We start from the raw sequence: 20,738 nt of genomic DNA on the forward strand, positions 1-20,738 counted from the left end.
AGTCTATTTGTCACATAAAGGCAGATTTGTATTTGATACTTCTTTTGGTGGAGGCATCAACAATAGCTTACCAAGCTGTTGCCAGTGGCATTTAGTGAATGATATGTCCGGAGAATTGTCTGGCAACAGTAAACAATCCCCATTTTGTTCCTCAAGTTAATGCTGAGTGACATAGCTGTGTGGGGGTATGTATTGTCTTGTTGAACATAAAGTCTGGTTCATTTAGTGGAAATAAGGGACAAGTGAATGATGGTACCCATGGTCTGAACCTAAAACATCCAGTATGTTACCCTTGTTTTTCTCCCCAGTTTATAATGTTCAGTTATGTCTCCTTATCACAGCAATGTCCCACAACAGCTCAGGAGAACTGAAGGTCAGTGGATGTCCTCCAATCCCAACCCCCCCCCCCCCCCCCCCCACCCAGGACCCAGTGAAGTGAAAGAGTACCCTCAGGAGAGGTAGGCCAATGCTCTCTGGGACCCCCCAGTGAAACCTACAGTTGCTTCAACATATAAACAACACTCACATCCTGTTGGTCTCTTCTGGCGATTAAGATACAAGTTGTTCTATGGTTTTACTTGCAGTGGAGGTCATTCTGATTGCTGAAGTCTAACTCATGTATAATGTAAACCTTAAAATGGATCATCTGGATCAAGAAGCATGTTTAAATTGTGGAAACAATCAAATAGCACCTTGGGCTGTTCCATGTGGTTCCTGCTAGTGGTGAGAGTACAGTGTAAGCAAATATGGCAGGCATTATTCCATGGAGTCTACAGACATTTACAGTATACACTTCACATGGTGATACTAAAAACATCTAATGGTTAGGTGTAATGGTACAATCATTCAAGACCTTATTAAAGTCCCACAAATGTAGCAAGCTTTATATTCTACACAGGGCTTCATCTTCTACAGCTGAATCGGGCTTATAAATGTGTTGGCATCACTATTCCTGCACTTGCCACCTTAATTACATTCTGGTTTTGCATCACATGGTTTTGCTTAGCACTGTTGCAGCGGAGTGAGGGGTGTAAACATGGCTATGCACCAACTAAAAATTTGTCAAGACATCTTTCAACAGACTGAAAGAAGAACCTGCTTTGAAGACGTCAGCATACAGCAGTTTTCTGATACACATCCCTATTAAAAAATGTAAAATGTGTTCCTATCAGCTGATTTTGACCTTCAGTAGCAGAGTTGATAGATACTGCAGACAGTTCAAGGACAGATTATTTGCAGTAATTTTTCTGCTTATACAGGCAGCCTTATCAGTACTGAGAGACAGGTGTAGAGTAATTGTATGTTAGCACAGCTGCGGTATCGCTGGTGCAGATCTACATCACAAAACAATTGTTTGAATGTCATACACTTACCACAGCCAACAGCTGGGTTGTCCCTGAATTGTAAACGTAGTAGAGGCTTGCAAAAGGGAAATAATGCAGATCATAAAGTAGCTCTAAATATGACCTCATTGACTTTCAAAAGTATCACATAACCAGGGGACTGGTTCGTGGGATCGGTTTTCTTTTTTTTTTTTTTTAACAAACCTGCATTGCCATTATGTACATCAAAACCCATACTTTATTTTATGTATAGCAATACAATTTACATATTAAATAACACTATAATAGAATGACTTGATATAGCTTTCAACGGAACAAAAAAGCAAAACACCACATTTTTCAAATAGGTCAATGGGACAAACTTATTCAGGGACTGGCTAGATCTATTCCTATTGTACACACTGACAACAGAATTGTAAAATAAAGAAAGCATGAAAGAAAGAAAAATAAGATTCACTATCACTGCCCCAAAAGTAATTGTACATGTGGAATTATTTTGGAATGTGATGACAGTACTCACTACCTCAATGCACGGAGACTTAGTTTCCACATATCCACCACAAAAAAACTATGAAGGAATTGAAACTAGAAAAAAAAAAGCTTTATATGAAAATATAAAATTCTATGATTATATACCATAGATACAAAGTTACCAGAAGATTGGTTATTAAAGCAACAACATATTTACATTTTAATGATATACACTAGTATGGAAATGAAAATGAAATAAAAGGAATTTATGACTTAAGAGATTTGTTCAATCCCTAAGAAACAACGGCTGCATGTAATTCTAAACGAAAATAAATTCAATCAAGCCATTACTCCAAATGTTGGAGAGTTGTAACTTTTAATTGACTCCACTTCTGGAGACAAATAATAAAAAAAAAAAAAAAAAAAAAAGGTTGAATGTTTTCTATTTTTTGAAGTTTAAAAAAATTAAATTAAATTAAATTAAAAAAAAACATCTCTCTGAAAAATTAAGAACAGTACTACATTTCACTAAACTTTCCATAAGCACAATGTTATTGTAAGCATTTGTGTCCCTACTGTTACAGCTTGGTTTGTGGTATGCCCTTAATTAAAATTAAATTAAATTAAAAAAAAACATCTCTCTGAAAAATTAAGAACAGTACTACATTTCACTAAACTTTCCATAAGCACAATGTTATTGTAAGCATTTGTGTCCCTACTGTTACAGCTTGGTTTGTGGTATGCCCTTACATGACAGGAACTGTGGTATGACTTGAGTTGGAATAAACGCTCTTAAACAGCAACTGAAGCAGTAAGTTCACAGGGTTAACATGTGGTGTTATGAGTAGCTTACATAATATCATTTAATAGTATAAAATGAAACACATTAGTTAACAAGTAATTCCATCACATTTCAGAACAAAAAACAAAAAAAAAAACACCTCACCTAAAACAGTCAAGCAAACCTGACATTTCTTTGTCAATAATTGATTAACTCAAATGTTTGCAGAACGAAAGCTCCTTGCAAAAATTAGTAATACTATATATATATATACTATATATATATATATATATATATATATATATATATATATATATATATATATATATATGTTTTTTTTTTTTTAATTTTTTTTTTTTTTTTTTTTAAATAAATACAACACAATAAAAATAATATCAAGGCAGTTGTGCTGTGTAATTAACATGTTCAATTGGTTTAGCTTCTGATATAGATCTATTTTCCAATATCCCCAATATAGACCCAAATATCAAATTGTTAAAACCAGACACTGTTGTTATGTAGCAACAAACAAGTCAAAGCATTGATCCACTCAGCATGAGCCTAGAGCACACTGGTAATAAATTTGGGAGAAAAGGAATAGAAAGCTTTCAGCACAAAAACAATATACCAAGACATGTTGAGTCTGTGGGGCCAAGCTTGCTCTTCTAGAAACCCATGGGTCAGTGTTGCACTCAGTCACGTGTGATAGAAAACGCCTCTTCACTGAGACCAGATAGTTTTAACAAGAAAACACCCTTAAAATCACATGTTACATATCCTGCTCATCTTCAGCAAATGCAGACTATGGAGGGAGGGTATGCAACACATACAGTGTTGAGGGTACAAACAAATAAAATCAAATACAAATAAAACCTTACATTTCTCATGGTGAGGGTTGAAAGTGTATTATTGTCCTTTTTAAAAGGCGAGGGTGGGGGGGGGGGGGGGGGTCAACGTACAGTATATGCTATGTTACAAAACACTAGTGAGAGTTCAGTTTTTAAAAATGGTTCTAACTTCATAGAATTATTTATTTATTTAATTTTACCAACTTTTAAAAGAATAATATGATGGGCTTGACTTTTATTAAGAATACCTTATTTAGAATAAAAAAACAAAACAAAACAAAAAAGAAAACATTTATTTACTCTATTGCTGTAGGTGTAGAAAGTAGCCTGATAATTTCCTAAGCGAAACAATACAATGTTTTCCTTTATAAAACAAAGCATAGTTTCATCACACTGAATCAAAACTTCTTAATGAGATGTATGCATTAAAACACATTTAAAATGGGGTGCTCAAAAGCAAACCCAGCTGTGACTGCATTACACAAGTTTCATTGTACCATGGTAAACTGCAGACGATACACTGCCAAATGCTTGTTCTGATCAATTCAAGAGCACACACGCTGAGTGATGCCATGGAATGTTACATTAGGGCTTGATTATCAGTTCTGTAGTTTTGATTATTATAGGCAGTAACACTGATTATATAGTGCAAACTAGGAAAAAAAAATTGTGTTTCATTGTGTGAAATTAAACATAGGTGCAAATGCTCAGTAGGATAACATTAAGACATAAAATGGCAAAAATAAATATCAAAAACTTTATCAGTGTAAAAAAAGTAATCAGGTTATTTTTTTTAACCTAGAGTCTGGCAAAAAAAAGGCCTCAAAAAAGTCTGCCTAGTCCTTGAAGTTTTCCAAATGAACAGCCTCTTCAAGGTTTTTCAATCTTCAAACGAGAGACTCCATGCTTTCTGCTGGGTCCGATTCATCCATAATCACAATAGTGCCATTTTTGTCTATTGACACAAGGCCATTTCCATTCTCCTTGGTGCTGACCAAACTGAGCATTGACTTGTATAGATACTGGTACTGTTCCTAGGATTAAAAACAATTCAGTTAGCAATTACCACCACAGTGATGTATGTGTGCACAATATCAGTTCCAGCACAATATCCTTGACAGTGCTGAGAGCAGCACAGAGAAACAAAAATAAAATCAAACACAAAACCTCATCAATCTTCAAAGCATTCAGCATTGCACAGGTGAATGCTGGTTGAATTAGTTTTACAGGGACCACCGTAGCACCAAAAATTGCAAAAGCTAATTTCTGATGCAGGTGCATTCCAGAGGCAAGAGTAATGCTCAAGTGTTGTTTCTGAATATGGCCATTACTGCTGTAACACATAAGAAACACTTCTGGTTTATTCATATCATTTGTTCTTTATTAGGCTAATTAGGTTATGAGTAAACTTATAACATTGATTTGCTCTTCCCTAGTTACAGTGCCAGTGATGTTAAATTGTTTGCTGTCCCCTAATCTTATTCTGCATGAAACAAGTTCTCCTCTAATTCAAACAGGCCCTCACATAAATAAAGAAATAATAACACTTACGATATCTGTAAAAACTCCTGGCCTCATGAGGTTTATCATTTTTGCCACCTGATAGACATCCACAGCATTTTCACTCTCTAGCTGCTGCGACAAGGTTGTAAGGGCACAAAGCATTCCAGCCGAAACAGCACCACACCTGGAACACAGAGGTCAAGCATGATCGCAAAGATACATTATACTGAAAGCCAACTGGAGTGTGCGGTTAACTGCACTTCTGTTTGTTACTTTACCAGTTTACTGCTGGATTGAAAATCATTGGGTAGAAAAGCTATCCTGATCTTGTAATTTACACTAACATAAAAGATAATAAATATGTTGATCCAAAAGAATTGACAGTTATATGTCATTCGAAAACTAATGACAACTGTAAATCTTTAGTAAGCCCCTGTTGGTTGCCATTAATTAGAATGACAGATGTGTTAGGTAAAAGGGCTGCCTTGAATCTTTCTGTCCTTGCTTGGTAAATATGCTGTAAATCATATAGACGGACATTTTAAGCTTCTTAGGATTCAAGATTATCCAACTGCTCTGTACTTTGCAAAATATAAGTTTGATAATAAAAACATCTACAATGCGGATGGTTTTAAACAACTGGAGGGGGTGTGGGTTGTCTGAATGAGATTACGTGTCAGGGCTTTTGGATCAGTGTTCAGTTTGGCAGCGCTAGACTAATTCGTACAACACAGAGTTGCCCTGAAGCAATAAACCTGACAGCAAACATTTCTCAACAGCCCACCTTCTGTAGATACAGAAACTAAAACTATGATCCCAGTAATTATGATACTAAAACAAATAATAAAAGGCAGATTTAAAACAACCACCCCTTAGGCATTTGAGAAATAATTTACTGAAGAGCATACAAAGCTCTCGGGAGTTTTCATTCATTATACAGTTTCTCTTGGATGACTTTGTTGCTCTCGGTATGTTGTCACGACGCCAGGTAAATGCAAAGACAACACATACTCATCATGAACGATGGTTGGTCCATCTCGGGTCATGGCCTCTTCCTTAATTACATTGATAAGTTCAAAGGTGCTGCTGAGTGGCGCATCTGGGTTTGGCCATTTAGGGCACTGAAAGTGACGCACTTCAAGGACATAGTCATCCTGAAACGGAAAACAAATGTAAACAGAACCAAACCTAAATATATGGCATAGCAACTAGTTTTGTTTCATATCTCCTACAATTTTATTTATTTATTTATTTTTTAAATTGCAAAGCAGGCCCAGTATACTACAATGATGCTTTCCTTTCTCTGGGTAGCCTTTGACCTTTGATCTCACAGGGATTGTGGGTTTCTTTAGCATTGATGCCCACAAAATAATAAAGGCAAACTAAACTGAAGTCTAAAAAACAATTAGCGAATCTTCCAAAAAACCTGATTTTTTTTTTTTTTTTTTGCCATTACCAAACTGCAACTTTGTCATTCCATTAATTAACAGATAAAATGAATATTGCTATTTGCGAGGCAAGGCTGCTGAACATAATTAACAACCAAGTTTTAATGACACAAAATTGAACATATTACAATTAGAAGCTGCAGCACGTTAATGGGTATATGAATGAAAATGTTTTGCAGGCATCTAATAAAAACGGCTTTGACATCTTAATACCTGAGTTGCCTCTAGGATAAAGTCATGGATGATAATTTGCTCTTCGTTTGAGAGGCACAATCTGTCTTTGCTGATAAGGGTAACGGTAAAGGCCTCACAGTTCATAGACTCTTCACGGCTTGGCCAATACACAAATTCATCCTCTGCCTGAAAGAAGAGGAGACCGCAGGTCAGTTGTAAAGTGGAATCCAGAATTGGTGTTCACATACAGTACTGTGCTAAAGATAGAGAAACGATAGGCTTTGCCCTCACACAGCACATTTTAATAAAACTTAACACTCAAGAATAGCCTTTCTAAAAATGTAAATGTAAACTGAACAAGCACACACACACAAAGAACACAAAACATTACCTTTTAAGAAATTGGATATATAAATGCTTTTATAAACAGACCATCACCAATATCACTACAATTACCTATGTAACCTCTATAAACAAAATACCTGAATATACAAAGTCATCCTTCAGATCCTTCTAACCAAGAAAAGCATTGTAGCATTTCGCATTTCTGATAGCTTCCCTGCTGAGGAGTATCTGTAAGTTGCAGCCCAAACTCACAAGGGAAAATGAATAAGGCTCTTGTTTCTTTGTCAGCTTTAACCTTGGGATCTCTGTGTTGTAACTAAAGAAACCTGAACAGATTCTGTCTGTCTGAAGAAGGATAACATAACATGCCTCTTTGCCTCCTATAGACCTTTTTAGATTGCATTTGGGTAAACACCAATTGATTAGATTTTTTTAACCCATAGATTAATAATGTACAGCAGTCTGAGATTATGAGTGTGTATAAGATTATTCAGTGGTATTGGTATATAATACGAGGTTCTGAGTACTGCAGTTCACTTTTAGGGTTTGCTAGATGCAATATATTTTACAAACACTTAGTGGCAATGTTAAACTGCTTTTTTTTTTGGTCGGGGTGTGGGGCTTTATGCATGCCATAAAGCAGATTTAAAAGCATTGCTTGCAAATACATTATTGCAGTACCGAGTGAAAGAGCTAATTATCCTTCAGGCACCCTGCTGGCAAAAATCTACCAAGAGACCATTAGCTTGTATATTCTATAATCTTCTTTTAAGTACATTTTAACTTGGTAACACATTCTTTCTCTCAGTAAATCAAACGCACTCGAGAATTCTGCCTTTAGATCTTTCAGGACTTTACTGAATGAGCCAATCACAATAACCTAATTCACTGATAAAATGGCTTCAGTGTAATGCAGAGAAAGAGTAATAACAATGTGCATTAGATTAGCTTTTATACTACAGCAGCACTCTGTAGAGTGACAAACAGCATATGCATGCACGGACAAAACAAACATTGAAAGCATCTTGTTGCCGGGAATATGCATCCCCTGCTGGGGATCCATATACACTATAAACAACAGCTCCCATGCCCGGTTTGAAATAACATAACATTTGAATTAATGTTACTTGGTTTTGTAACACTAACACAGCTGAGAAAAACTTCAAACTAGTAACTTCATCAACACAAGGATGGATATTAACAGTGAATGCATGAAAGTGAAAAAAATGAATGTGTTATTCTTTCTCTCTGATTAGTGTGAAGGGCATGATGGCACTTAAGCTTGCTGACACTCACACCCACAAAACTTAAGGCACAATTCAAGTGTAAGAGGACATATGGGGAGTAAGGTGTTGTTAGTATCATAATTAACAATCTTCTCATGTCACTGTAGCACTTGAAGTGTAACTATTGCTTTGGAAAATCATTGGCCAACCTTTGGCTGAATGCAACACTTACCAAGCCTTGGTTATCTGGCAACATGACAATGATTTGCGCATTGTGGTCCCAAATCATTCGCCAGAAGTCCTTTGTTGTGTGAGGCAAGGGGTGTTGTGTAATGATGAATTCGTTGCTTCTGTAGTAACCCTGGGATAATACATGGTTTGCCAAGTTACTGGACCAGATACAACCTTCAAATTGTAATAGCTTGGCTCATATAATAAAAGACATGTCACATAGCATGTATTATTATTATTATTATTATTATTATTATTATTATTATTATTGCCTGCTGAATGTTTTTTGAAAAAAAAGTAGAGCAGTAATTTGTAGTCCCTTACCATAATATAGGAGGCATTGATATAATCTGTTCCTTTCATTCCAGGCAGTGGTGCAAGACCCACTCTGGCACGTTCAGCTGTATTGGGAATTACAAACATAATAAGTTTCACATGTTAAATCCCTTAAGATATAAACTTTTTTTTCAAAGTGAAAATCTTTTTGACATCTTTTTTTTTCTTAATTTTAATTGAAACACAGCACCAGTATTGATTCTGCTGTGAAACCTGAATGAACTGGTCTCCAGTGGGACTGAACATTTGCAGCTTATTAATAAAGATGACTGCTTCCTTAGTCAATTGCATTGAAGAAATAAAGTAGCTGGTATGAGCTGGTGATCAGTAATACGTTTTTTACAATGCTCAAATATGTTATATAGTGATACATTACTAAAAACACACAAGGATACTAAAATCACACGATTTTCCCCTGCATACAATCTTCCTTTCGAGATAAATACTAAAAAAGCAGTGTGTATATTTTTCTTAGTCTCCAGTGTTTTGCCATTTAACAACAAAGCACCAGTGACAGGAAAATATAAAAATAAAAGCTAGAGAATAAAGCTTACATGGTACCACAGAAGAGTTTCTGTTTTTCTCTTTGTTGCATTCTTTCTGGGCACTGAAACATTCCACATATCTTGCATTGCACTGCGTCACCAGCTGGAAAGAAAGAAAGAGAGAAGTGTTTCAGAGGGCTGTACAGAATCGGCAGGGTTGGTGGTGTGCGTGCATCCACGTATGTGCAATTTCATGCAGTTTTTCAAAAGTGAAAAATAATATTTGCAGGCATAGGCTACAATGAATGATAATTTTAGTTTGTTATTACAAATGCCCTTGCATCTCAAGGTTCACATTTTTGAAGCAAAGTAATGAATTATTAAAACACGTTATTATTTAATACTAGATATAAAAAATAAAAAAAAAATCCAAAAGAACATTTCTGAATCCTTCTACCCTGGCCACCATTTTAAATTCAGAGCTACCTACATTGCTGTCTGTGTATTTGAACTTCTAATATGATCTTTAAGAATTTCATACGCACTGACTGCTTATATAACTTGCTTTGAACTGTAAAAAAAGATATTGGTATTCATGTGGATCTGTAAAAGGCAATGGCACTGCTGGAGGCAACTGAGATTAGAAACCCTTTCAAATCAAAGAGACGTTTATCCACTGGTGGTTGCCATAAGGTCACTTTGTAATCCAACTGAAGCAGTAAAATACATTCATTCCTTCCTCATGTTAGACATCGCTGTATTCTCGGTCAGTATTTTAGAAGAACCCATTTTTTCATGCACCATAACATTGCATGTGCTTCATGCGTAAAGTTTTTTCAGCATATGCAGAAAAAGTAAATATTTGCTTTTTTACTACATAAAAATAGGTTGCTTAAATGGTCATGTAATACGTCTTTTTTACCTGTTTACAGATGATTGTTAATTGACAAAAAAAGCATAATAACATGAACGTTTATAATTGAAAAAAACACAAAAAACGAAACAAAGCAAAGAGTGATGTAAACACTGATTGCTATGTTATAAGTGCCACATTGTTTCCAAAATTATAGGGGCGATAAGGCTACAGATCAATATCTCATTACTGGTTAAATAAGAACACTTTTTGTTTGATGATGCTGTTCATACAAAGATTAAAGCAATGCCATCTCTTTGACAAGCTGCCCACGATCAAACAACTCCTAGCGACAATCAGAATGAGGAACACCTTTTTTTAACTGGTATCTATGGAGAAGTAATCATCTTCTGAATGAGTCAGTAAAAGTATTTTCAAGCTTTACAGACTGAAATGGGTTTTATTTCTGTACTGTTTTACAGAACAAAATAAAAAGCTTCAACATAAAGAGAAAATAATCTTCAAGCCCACTTGCTTGAAAAATAACGACAGCTTATTACCATCTGTGTGTCACCTAATTCAATTTGAATTCAGGTACCATGCTGGGAGATGATAGTGGAATTACTGAGGGTACACATTTACTGCTATTTATAACTGTGAGGTTTGTCGACTGTTAATGCAGGTCTTGGAAACACTTGCACACAGCTCTGTGGTGGAGAATAATTTGCAGATTTTGAAGACTATCTTGCAATATCCATTTGATATTAATGAACACAAGTTTGTTAGGGAATACAAGTACAAAAAGAAAATAATGCAACAGGATCGCATACCCTAAAATGTGTCCACAATCTGTATTCATTGCACTATGGCATTTACTTGGTTTTCTGTGAACAAGAAGCTTTGCATTAAGTATAAACTGCCAGCAGGGGCTGCTGACCTTAAATTGCTTTTCTAGTCGCGTCTTCCCACCAGCCCCTAGGGTGAGGATGCTGTTAACATAGCTGTGCAGCTGATTGGCAAGTACTTCTGTTTCTTTGCCAAGGATTGCTTCCAGCAAGGCATCGTGGATAAAGACGTACTGCTCCTGCACAAGGGAACAAATGAATGTATAGTTAGAGAAACATCTTGAGGGCTGTTAACCTTCCCACTATACTTCCTTGTGTACACACTTATTTTGTTACAGTGCAGCTTTCAAGAGCATTCTGGCACAAGCCAGACTGTCACGGCACCTTTTCTGCTTTTCCCACTTTCAACAAAAAAAAGATTTGGCATGCAAGCATTTCTTTTGTCATGCACTGACACTGAAAAAGCCAATTCAAAATGTGAATGTTTGAAGAACACAGTCTGAACCACAATAACCCCTAATAATGCTTTTTAGTTGGCGGAAGTAAAGGAGGCCAGGATAGATGGCACACTACCATCTCCCCCAAAGTGTTCATTTCCTCAACAATATGCTCCTCCAGACCTTTAATGCTGGTTAGGTGCCCTGCATTCAACATTTGTATTAACTACTGCCAGATCTGCTCAGTGCAATGAAGGCACTGCAATCTTGTAAGCCAGTTAGTCACCCTGACCCCGACCTCAGCTGACATGTGTTCTGGGTCATTGTCTTGCTGGTAAAGTAAGACAATGACCCAGACCCTTTCATGGCACTATATGTCTTTGACAGGCAGATGTATAGTTAGTTCACTTTTGTCTTGATTTACAATTATCATCCAGTGCAAAAGCTTGCCCATTTAAAAAGTTTTATATCCTGGCTTATGCTTCCCACTGTCACTACTTTATTGATTTATAGATGGAAATGAAGCATATTCTAAGGTTTATTCCAAGTATTTTGATTACTCCACTGATCAATGCAGTAGCTGTGAACTGGTTTAGTTAAATAGAGCTTGGCATGTTCAACTTGATCTGTACTATTTGGCTGAGTAATCCAGGTGGTTTATTAGTGGAGACATATTTAGCGAACATTTGGTGAAAATCCAGCATGGCACAAATAAACAAAATTATATATGAAGAGAATGATTCTGACGCACAGTTGGGTTCCTACCTCAGTTTGGACGAGGTAGTTGCGCTGTGTCCTGATGTGTTTGAGGAACCCCAGGACATTGACTGTGCTTTTATCTTGTATCTGTTGCAGCATGCTATCAATTACTATATAAGTTCCAGTTCTGCCAACACCAGCGCTAGACGGGACAAAAGACATCAGATCTTTTAGGATTCATGAATTAAATGAAGTATACAAGCCAGAGATTTGCAGTTCACGACCCCCTGTTGTTTTAAACTGTAAAGAGATCTGCATTTGCCGCACACTTTTTGTTCTCCGGTTTGCTATGTTCACAAGCACCAAATTAAAAAAAAAAAAAAAAGTGCTGCCCAGCAGATTAAAATAAATAAAAATTTGCACACGTTTTGTAACTTTAAATGCTGTTTGTATTAACAGCACCTAATAACTGTGACATTAATCTAGCAAGCATATAGTTTCTGTTACAACTTAATAAACTACTGGTTTAACAAATAAGCAAATAATAGAGTCTGGTACCTGCAATGGACAAGCACTGGGCCCATGTCTGGAGTCCTGTCAGCTGATGATCTTCTCACAAAGGTGAGAACTGGCAGAGCGTACTCTGGTACTCCCATGTCAGGCCACTGCGTGTAGTGATACTGAATCACTGTCCTCTCATTCTGACGCCCTTTGGGGTTGCCTTTCTGTCCCTGGTGCAAACAAATAAATAAACCTGTTTTACAATACTGTACGATTCGTGAGATATGTGTTGTTTACACAGCGATTCAGTTTCACTCTACTGACCTTTTTTAGTTTTGTATTCCTGATTGTGAAACGGCGCAGGGTATAACAGGCGTGTACTTTTGTGCTCTTCAGTGTAACAATAATGTTTCCATATTCTTCACTGTTCTCAGACGGCCAGTACTGATCACATTTTCTCTGGAAAATTAAGCAAAAAGAAAAAAAAAAGTTTAGTCAAGTCAGAATAAGTTTTTTTTTTGTTACTTTTAATGAAGTGTTTAATTTGGAAAAAAAAAAAAAAAGCATCCATCCATCTATCTATAGGTATACATATTCAATGAATATTTAGAAATACAGAATGGCACCTACTCGTCCTTTTTCAACTAAATTTGTGATCATAACGATGATTCCAGTATTCTGCTCCCAAATCATTCTCCAGAAATCTTCAAACGTTGACTTTAAAGGTCCTTGTGTTGCGATGTAGGCCTTTGATTTGTTGTAACCCTGCAGAGAGGGGGAAGACAAAAGAGGCAGGACCTTATTTAATTACTGTTTCCAAAGACAAAAACACACGTTACCACACAAACAATTACCTTAAATGTCAGCCTTTTACACGTGACAGTTTCAAAGGATAAATGTGTTTAACCAATCAAATTACTTGTGGGGTTTCTAACATTAACAGCGCACTTACGTCAACATAATTGCCGTTAATGAAATCACTGTGCTTTGCATCCTTCCCTGCTAAAGGTCGCAACTTCACTCTACTGTGATCATCTGGGAAAAAAAAGAAATAAAAAAGTATGAAACAATTCACTGATATTCTGGGAAACCAAAATTTCAAGCTGTGTAGAGACAGACCCTATGTTTTTTTTTTTTTTTTTTTTTCCCCCCCAACTATTTTAGCTGTGACATAAAAACAAATACCTTTATGTTCCAAAACCCTTTGAAAACAATCCTGCAAAAGCAGTACAACAAAATATAACATTTTCCTAGGACTCAAATCCTGTTATCCTGCGATAACTCCATCGGGTACAGTTTAAATAAGCAAACGTTGCAAACGGTACATTGACAGAACAGCGACAGTATCTGTCGGTGAGCTGGACGTCTGTTTCAGTTGAAGTCAAACTAAGAGTGGACACTTGACCAAAATTTTGTTTTTTTAAATTGGACCTTTAAGCAAGGTGACACTCGTCAAATAATAGCTGCGTATCTGGAGCATGCATCTAGTGTCCTTGGAGACAATGGCCTCCCTCTCTAGTATAAAATCCTTGACTCTCAAATGTTATCCACTTGGAAAACTGTCATCTCTTCATACACTTGATGCGTCCTGAAGTTCTTGCTTGATAATAAACAGTTTATACAGTGTCTTGGTTTAAACTTACATGCAACAATGTTGATGTATCTGTTTTTGTGCTTGTTTTCTGGGTGACTGGAGTGCTCTGCTGTGATGTTCATGTCAACAGTACAGCGTTGCACTTCCTATGAAAAAGGAAAAAGAAAAATAACCCGTCAACTAAAATCCTGTCACTGCTTAAAACAGGAAAAAAAAAAAAAAAAAAAAAAAAAGCAACATAACGTATTCATTCCAACACTTTTAATAACATTTATTAACAGCATCTTCCTTTGCCAATAGAAACTGTGCAACCACTGTCCTTGCCTTCCATGTGATGGGCTGCACACAGTATGCTTTGCCCTTGAAAAATGAAGTTCAGTAGCTGGGTGAGGGTGTTATCTCTGGAGTCTAAGGTGGCAGTTTTCCCAAATGGGTTTACATTACATTAGATGAATTCTCACTTAGGAGAGGAACCAGACAGGGATGCCCGTATTGCTCCATCTGTTTTTCTTCACCCCAGAGCCCTCTGACACTACAATCTGGGCCACTTCCAACATCACAGGCATCTGCTTCCTTTTACAAGCTCATAAAAACGCATGTTTTATGCAGATGACAGTCTGCATCTATTAAAAAATAAAAAGGCCTTAGAACTGTCAACACGCTCTGTGGCCAAGACAGTCATTTGTTTAGGACTTCTATTAAACTGTGACAAATCAGAGCTAATATTAATTGTCTCCAACGTTTCCCAAATTTGTTCTGTCTTTGAACCATATTTGTACCCATATGTGATTAGAGGACTAGGTATTTTAAATAGTGGCAACATACATTTACCCGATTCTGACAGACGGACTCAGCTTTTTGTATCCCTGAGACAGCAGATCATTGGTTACTCCTGCCTAAAATGCTGCAGTCAGGTCAAAGCAATTACACTACAGCGTGGTCTCTTGTCAATTCGTCTGTAATAACAATGAATGGCTGCCCATACTCTCTCTTCTGTGTGGGGTCTCTTGTGGTCAGTTTTAGAGCCTCCACTCATCTAACAGCCGAGATGTTTTAAATATGACTGATCGTTTGCAGTTGGTTAGTTCTCTGAAGAGAAAACTACAGAATCCTGTTTTAATTTGCTTCAGGCTCACATAACATTACACCTATAGCCTAACAATCATCCTCCATGCAGAATGCTATTTGCACATAAAAACACTACAGCTGATTCCTGCTTGCTGCTCAGAAAATTAGCAAGATGGGACAACAGAAACCCGAGAGCAAGCATCCCAAGTAAGAGGAGCATCCCATTAAAAAGAACCCAAGCAGCCTTTTACAAAACTCATTGGAACAAGGTTGTTTTTGCTGGATGACATTCATCTTTACAATGAAATTGTCTTTTTGTTGTTTTTTTCTAATGAGGATCTCTGTGAGCTGCGTTCCCTGATAGTATCCTGAAATATGACGTGCAGCCGGTCAGAGATTTCTGTTTCTTATACAAATGACAGGATTGAACTGATTATGCTAATACAATACATCGAAAATTTCACCATTTAACTTGCATTCCAAGTCACTCTTAAAGTAGAAATGGACTGAGCAGATTTCACAGAACTTACTATATAAATGGATACATATTTACCATGTAAACAATGATTTGGACATTCTGGCTCATATTTAACAGATTGTAGTTCAACGTGTGGCACCATGTGACTCTACAGCAGCAGTTACAAATGAATAGCAGACACTCCTCTATTCAACGCCAACTGCAGTTCTACAGCCACAGCTATACACTAGTGATGGAACTTGGCTGCCTAACCAAAAGGTTTTGCTCTGTTGCGTTCCATGTTTTTCCTTTTCTACCCCTCTGGTTGAATAAAGGCTTTTGATAGGACACAGCCTTTCATTGAGAAATACCAACCCTCTCTTTAAAAGCAATTAAACCACTTCATAGTGTACAATAACAATAAAAAAAAGCCTGCCAGTGTAATGAGGAAAGCCATTAACACAGTGATGTCTTTACAGCTGCTCCCGGGAACAAGGGAATTAAAAATAAAATGACAAAAACATGAACACTGTGCCAAAGTTACTTACATGTATGGTTAGAATGTGTTCCTGATTACAAATCACCACACTGACAAGTTATATAAAACTACTTAACTGTGAATCAAAATCATTTCAATTATACAAGGAGGAATAATGCATCATTTAGTCAAAAGGAAATGTAACGAACTATCCAGGAAGACAAGTCACCGACGACCCTGGTGAACTTGGCAACAGTCTAAACAAAATGGCTGCTTTAAAAAGAATTTGAATGGACCTTAACTGTGTCTCTTCTGTGCAGGAGTGTAGCTGTCCTGCAAGTTGTATTGTTAAAAAACAAATTCAGTGCCTAACCCCGGCTATCATCGTTTCTCTCTTCACATAAAAATCCATCTGAGTTAGTGTTGAAATCATATTTATAATTTCCTGTGGGAATTTGATTGAAAAGCCTTATTTGAAATGGTTTGAAATACATTGAGCCATGGCAGGCAGTATCTAAAGACCAAGCGTGTAGATAAATACTGTTATTCTGCCCTATTATTTACTGGTGTCAGAACCAGATGTGACTAATAAGACAGGAGCCTGAAAATCACGAAAATCATAAATAATATATCCATCCCGATTTGATTGTTCCAATCAAATTGAGCTCTCAAAAGGGTAAATGTTAATCTTGCATACCATCAACATAGTTAAGTGACTCAATATTCTTGCTCAGCCAACCAGCCAGGAGTCAGTCAAACAAAATCGCTTCCATTCCACAAACATCTGCTCCCACCACGAACAGGAAAACACATATACTCAACCACATATGTGGCTAAAATAAATTGTGACCACATTGATAATTACGTTTTTCTAGTCCTAAATTAGAAATATCCTGGGAAAATGTGTTAAACAAAAAAGACAAAAAACACATTGCTTACATACACACACACACACACACACACACACAAACATAAATATGGTGACCAGACACAGTACTGTATATTAAATAAACACACAACAAAATTCTGAATTTCCACCGCTCAACTTTCCAGAAGGAAGCTGTAATTATCCCCCCAGAAGAATTTAAACACACAGAATTGGTCAAATCAATGCCATCACTCACAGAGCAGGGGTTTCTTAGTCCTTTTTTTAATAAAATATGCTACCCTCTAGCAAATATTGTGACTTAATATTTATGCAGACATTTGTTGGAGGTTTAGTGTGTGTGTGAGTATACAAATGCATAGTGCATATCTATATTTCAGAAGCACTGAATTTACAGCCATACCTCAAAATCCTCTGAAAATCCATGCTGGTTATTGGAATACAGCTCGCTGACATGCTTCATAAACTGCTTGACTGGAATGGCTTCCATGTCATCTGAAAAGAAAAACAGCACTGAGTGTTGCTAGGAAACCAGTAGTCGCCAATGCCTGCAATAAACATGCAGAAAAAAAGAGGAAATGCAAAAAAAAACCGAAAGAAAGGAATGAATGAATCAACACCAAGTGAACGTTACAATGAATAATACAAGAGTGCAGTTATAGAACAGCAAATCTGAATGACGATCTAAATGAATGAACTAGGCTTGCAGACACATTTTTCTTTAAGGTAAAATAACTTTTTTGTGTGTCTTCAGACAACTGAATTTCAAGCTATGCAACACTACTCTCATTTGTAAATGTGCTATTCCAGAAGAGTAACTGCTTCAATGAATTACTTAAAAGTTACCCTTAAAAATAATACTTAAAAAGGTGGCATGCAAGGGATGTATGTATGCGCGTTTTCTTGTAGCGCAAGCAAATAGGAGGTCTGACTAGTCTTTGTGTTACTTTAACTGGATCTCAATCCCTTGACTTATGAACACATTCAGCTTCCAGTAACAAATGATAGCAGCAAAAGCAAAAGAAATTACATTTGGATCCATTTTTTTTTTGGGATAACACCAGGATCTGTTTCTTTGTCTTTCCAAAAATGAATATCCCAGCAAGGTAACTCAACACAGAATGAACATTTTCACAGGTACTGTACATTAAAAATGTGTCAGACCTCTTGAAACAAACAAACAGTCAGGAGGTACAGTAAATGATTGACCACTGACAGCATGTATTCCTAATGATTTACAGCCCTTTACCATAGTTACCCTGTTCCTTTCATTATTGTACATTTACCAGAAATACATTCTTTAGTGACTGGCATTTACCACACCTACATTATGCCCGGCTATAAAGTGCCAATCCATGCTTGTTCTTGTGCCTTGGCTGTAAATGGCCTTTGTTTATTCATCCTGTTAGCCAACAAAATGTCAAAGCGCAGTGTTGCTTCAGTGTATTCTTTGTTAACTGTCAATTACAGCAAGTGATGACAGCATTCTTAAATGCTGATAGGTTAATCGAGGTACAACAATTCCACAAGTAAACAACATGGTGCTAATTACATGAATAATTCAACACTTCCATCTAAACTCCTCAAATTCTCTGTGAAACACTGATAAACTTAATTACACTAAACTGCAACAATTCTAGTTAAGGGAAAATGCTTGTGCTTTTTGATATAGAAAGTATTTACAAACCTTCTGTCACAGCAAAACTACAACAACTTTTGATTACCCATGCTGGTAAACATATAATACTGTAACAAACTATAAATACAAATACCAATAGACATTAAGGTTGCATCTTAAAGTGTATGGGAGGAGTCTGAGGTATTCACACAAGCTTTATTATATATGACTTCCCCAATAAATTGACAATGGTATTATCAAAGACAATGGTATTATCTAGAGACAACTAATCCAACATCAACTGGTTCAAAAAACCCAAATGAGCATTAATGTTGCCTTAGTTAAGTCCATGATTAGTGCTAATCAGTTCCTGTGAAACCAACCGTACAATATGTGAGAGTAAGGGCAATCTGTAAAGATCGTAAGAAAACCCAATGGGCAGGATTTTCAAAAGGTCATAAATGAGAACTCCAGTGTTAGTCAACAAGTCGGTATGCAGTGTTGATTTTGGCATTTTCAAGAGGTTGTTATGCCTGTCTTATTATTAAATAATCTATGCTAATGTGATTTCCGAAATTATGTTTATTATTAATATTTTAACAAGATGCGTTTTTTGCAACTATTTCTTTTGCTTACGTGGGAATTTAAAAGGAAATCTGTGTTAATTGTCATAATTTATCAGGAGTTAATGTGCACTTGGAAAAGGAGGATTTTAAATGAATGAAAGAGTATATAACTCACCTTGAAACAGAAATGAAACAGACCGCGGCTGAGACACCGAAGATAGAGAGGGAGTGAACAGGACCAGGTTTAATTTCTTACAGACTACCTAGACAATTCAGTATTTGTAGTTATGAAAATATTAAGCCTTTTCTACACTTGTGGTTATGAATGAGGTGTGTTCACTTGTCTTAATCATCTGTAAACTTACATAACGTTTGTTGTATTGCTAAAATGATATACCATTATTTGCATACAGTGTATTGTTACAGAAATTATCAATGCAACCGTAGCTGAACTCTGGATACGTACATTATATGACAACTGACCTCTACTGTAGATTTTAATTATACAAGTAAAAACCTAAGAGTAAATAATGAAAGTTGGTATATAAAACAGCATACTAAATATTACAATAATGTTTTCTTATCCGATCATTGATTTTGCCTACATGTATTTGTAATGTTGTCAGACTCCCCCCCACACTAAGTACAATGTACACTTTCACCTTCACATGTTTGTATGAATATACAATTTTCGTATAATACTGTAAGTGTTCAGTGGCTACTTCTAATCATGTTGGGTTTATTTATCGCGGAGGGGAGCAAATAGTACCAGAGAAAATGCATTCAAAATGATTAGAGGAATTCCCCAAACAATTATAAACAAATTGTGTATTGGGTTAGGATGTTCTATCATAATTTTAAAAGTGTAATACATATATAATGAAATGTTACATACAGGTGTATATATAATAATATATATATGTATATGTGTGTATATATATATATATATATATATATATATATATATATATATATATATATATATATATATATATATATATTAATCAAATTTATTTTCTTAACAAATTTCATTTGAAAATCATTTGCTACTAAAGATGTCGCTACTGTACCGCGAGTTTGATACAATAATACTGTTTTTTGAAAATCTCCACAACAGGCAGGACATATCCCAATTGTACCTTTCTCTTCCACAGTTAAACTCTTCGTAACCACTGCTACAATATGAGAAACCTTGCTTGTCGCATAATATCTAATAATCATGTTCATCCATGAATAACCAGATCAATATCATCCAAGAATAGCCAGTGGGTGTAAATCATGTCTGAGATTGTATTCTTGGTTAATAGAGTGCAGAGCACACAACTGCTTTATTATATACCAAGAAAAACAGTTTCTCAGTTAACATAATAATTACAAAATCAGTAAAAAAAAAAAAAAAAAAAACAAACAAAATAAAATCATGCAATTCTTGACTAAACTGCTTTTCGATTACACCTATTGCAACAACATTGGACATCTCTGTTCTGAAAAGAAGTAGGGAAGTAATAACTGTTTATGACACAAATACAATCCTGGCAGAATAAT

General features: G+C 36.0%; 1 protein-coding gene across 2 annotated transcripts in view; it reads right to left on the bottom strand.

The window, feature by feature from the left end:
• Window positions 1–3,516: 3,516 nt before the first annotated feature.
• The window catches only part of LOC121328630 (receptor-type tyrosine-protein phosphatase gamma-like), a 168,046-nt gene continuing 150,824 nt past the window's right edge, over window positions 3,517–20,738 (bottom strand). For both annotated transcript variants that reach the window (XM_041273489.1, XM_041273491.1), the window contains 15 exons: window positions 17,413–17,504; window positions 14,170–14,266; window positions 13,479–13,561; window positions 13,157–13,291; window positions 12,851–12,985; window positions 12,584–12,756; window positions 12,092–12,227; window positions 10,982–11,128; window positions 9,261–9,354; window positions 8,695–8,771; window positions 8,372–8,500; window positions 6,608–6,754; window positions 5,958–6,100; window positions 4,995–5,130; window positions 3,517–4,477 (listed from right to left, as the gene is read on the bottom strand). In XM_041273489.1, coding sequence (XP_041129423.1) covers window positions 4,331–4,477; window positions 4,995–5,130; window positions 5,958–6,100; window positions 6,608–6,754; window positions 8,372–8,500; window positions 8,695–8,771; window positions 9,261–9,354; window positions 10,982–11,128; window positions 12,092–12,227; window positions 12,584–12,756; window positions 12,851–12,985; window positions 13,157–13,291; window positions 13,479–13,561; window positions 14,170–14,266; window positions 17,413–17,504 — 1,871 coding nt within the window. In that variant the 3' untranslated portion in view covers window positions 3,517–4,330. The remainder of the gene's footprint in view (window positions 4,478–4,994; window positions 5,131–5,957; window positions 6,101–6,607; window positions 6,755–8,371; window positions 8,501–8,694; window positions 8,772–9,260; window positions 9,355–10,981; window positions 11,129–12,091; window positions 12,228–12,583; window positions 12,757–12,850; window positions 12,986–13,156; window positions 13,292–13,478; window positions 13,562–14,169; window positions 14,267–17,412; window positions 17,505–20,738) is intronic.

The sequence above is a fragment of the Polyodon spathula genome, chromosome 16, assembly GCF_017654505.1.
Source record: "Polyodon spathula isolate WHYD16114869_AA chromosome 16, ASM1765450v1, whole genome shotgun sequence".
Lineage (NCBI taxonomy): Eukaryota > Metazoa > Chordata > Actinopteri > Acipenseriformes > Polyodontidae > Polyodon > Polyodon spathula.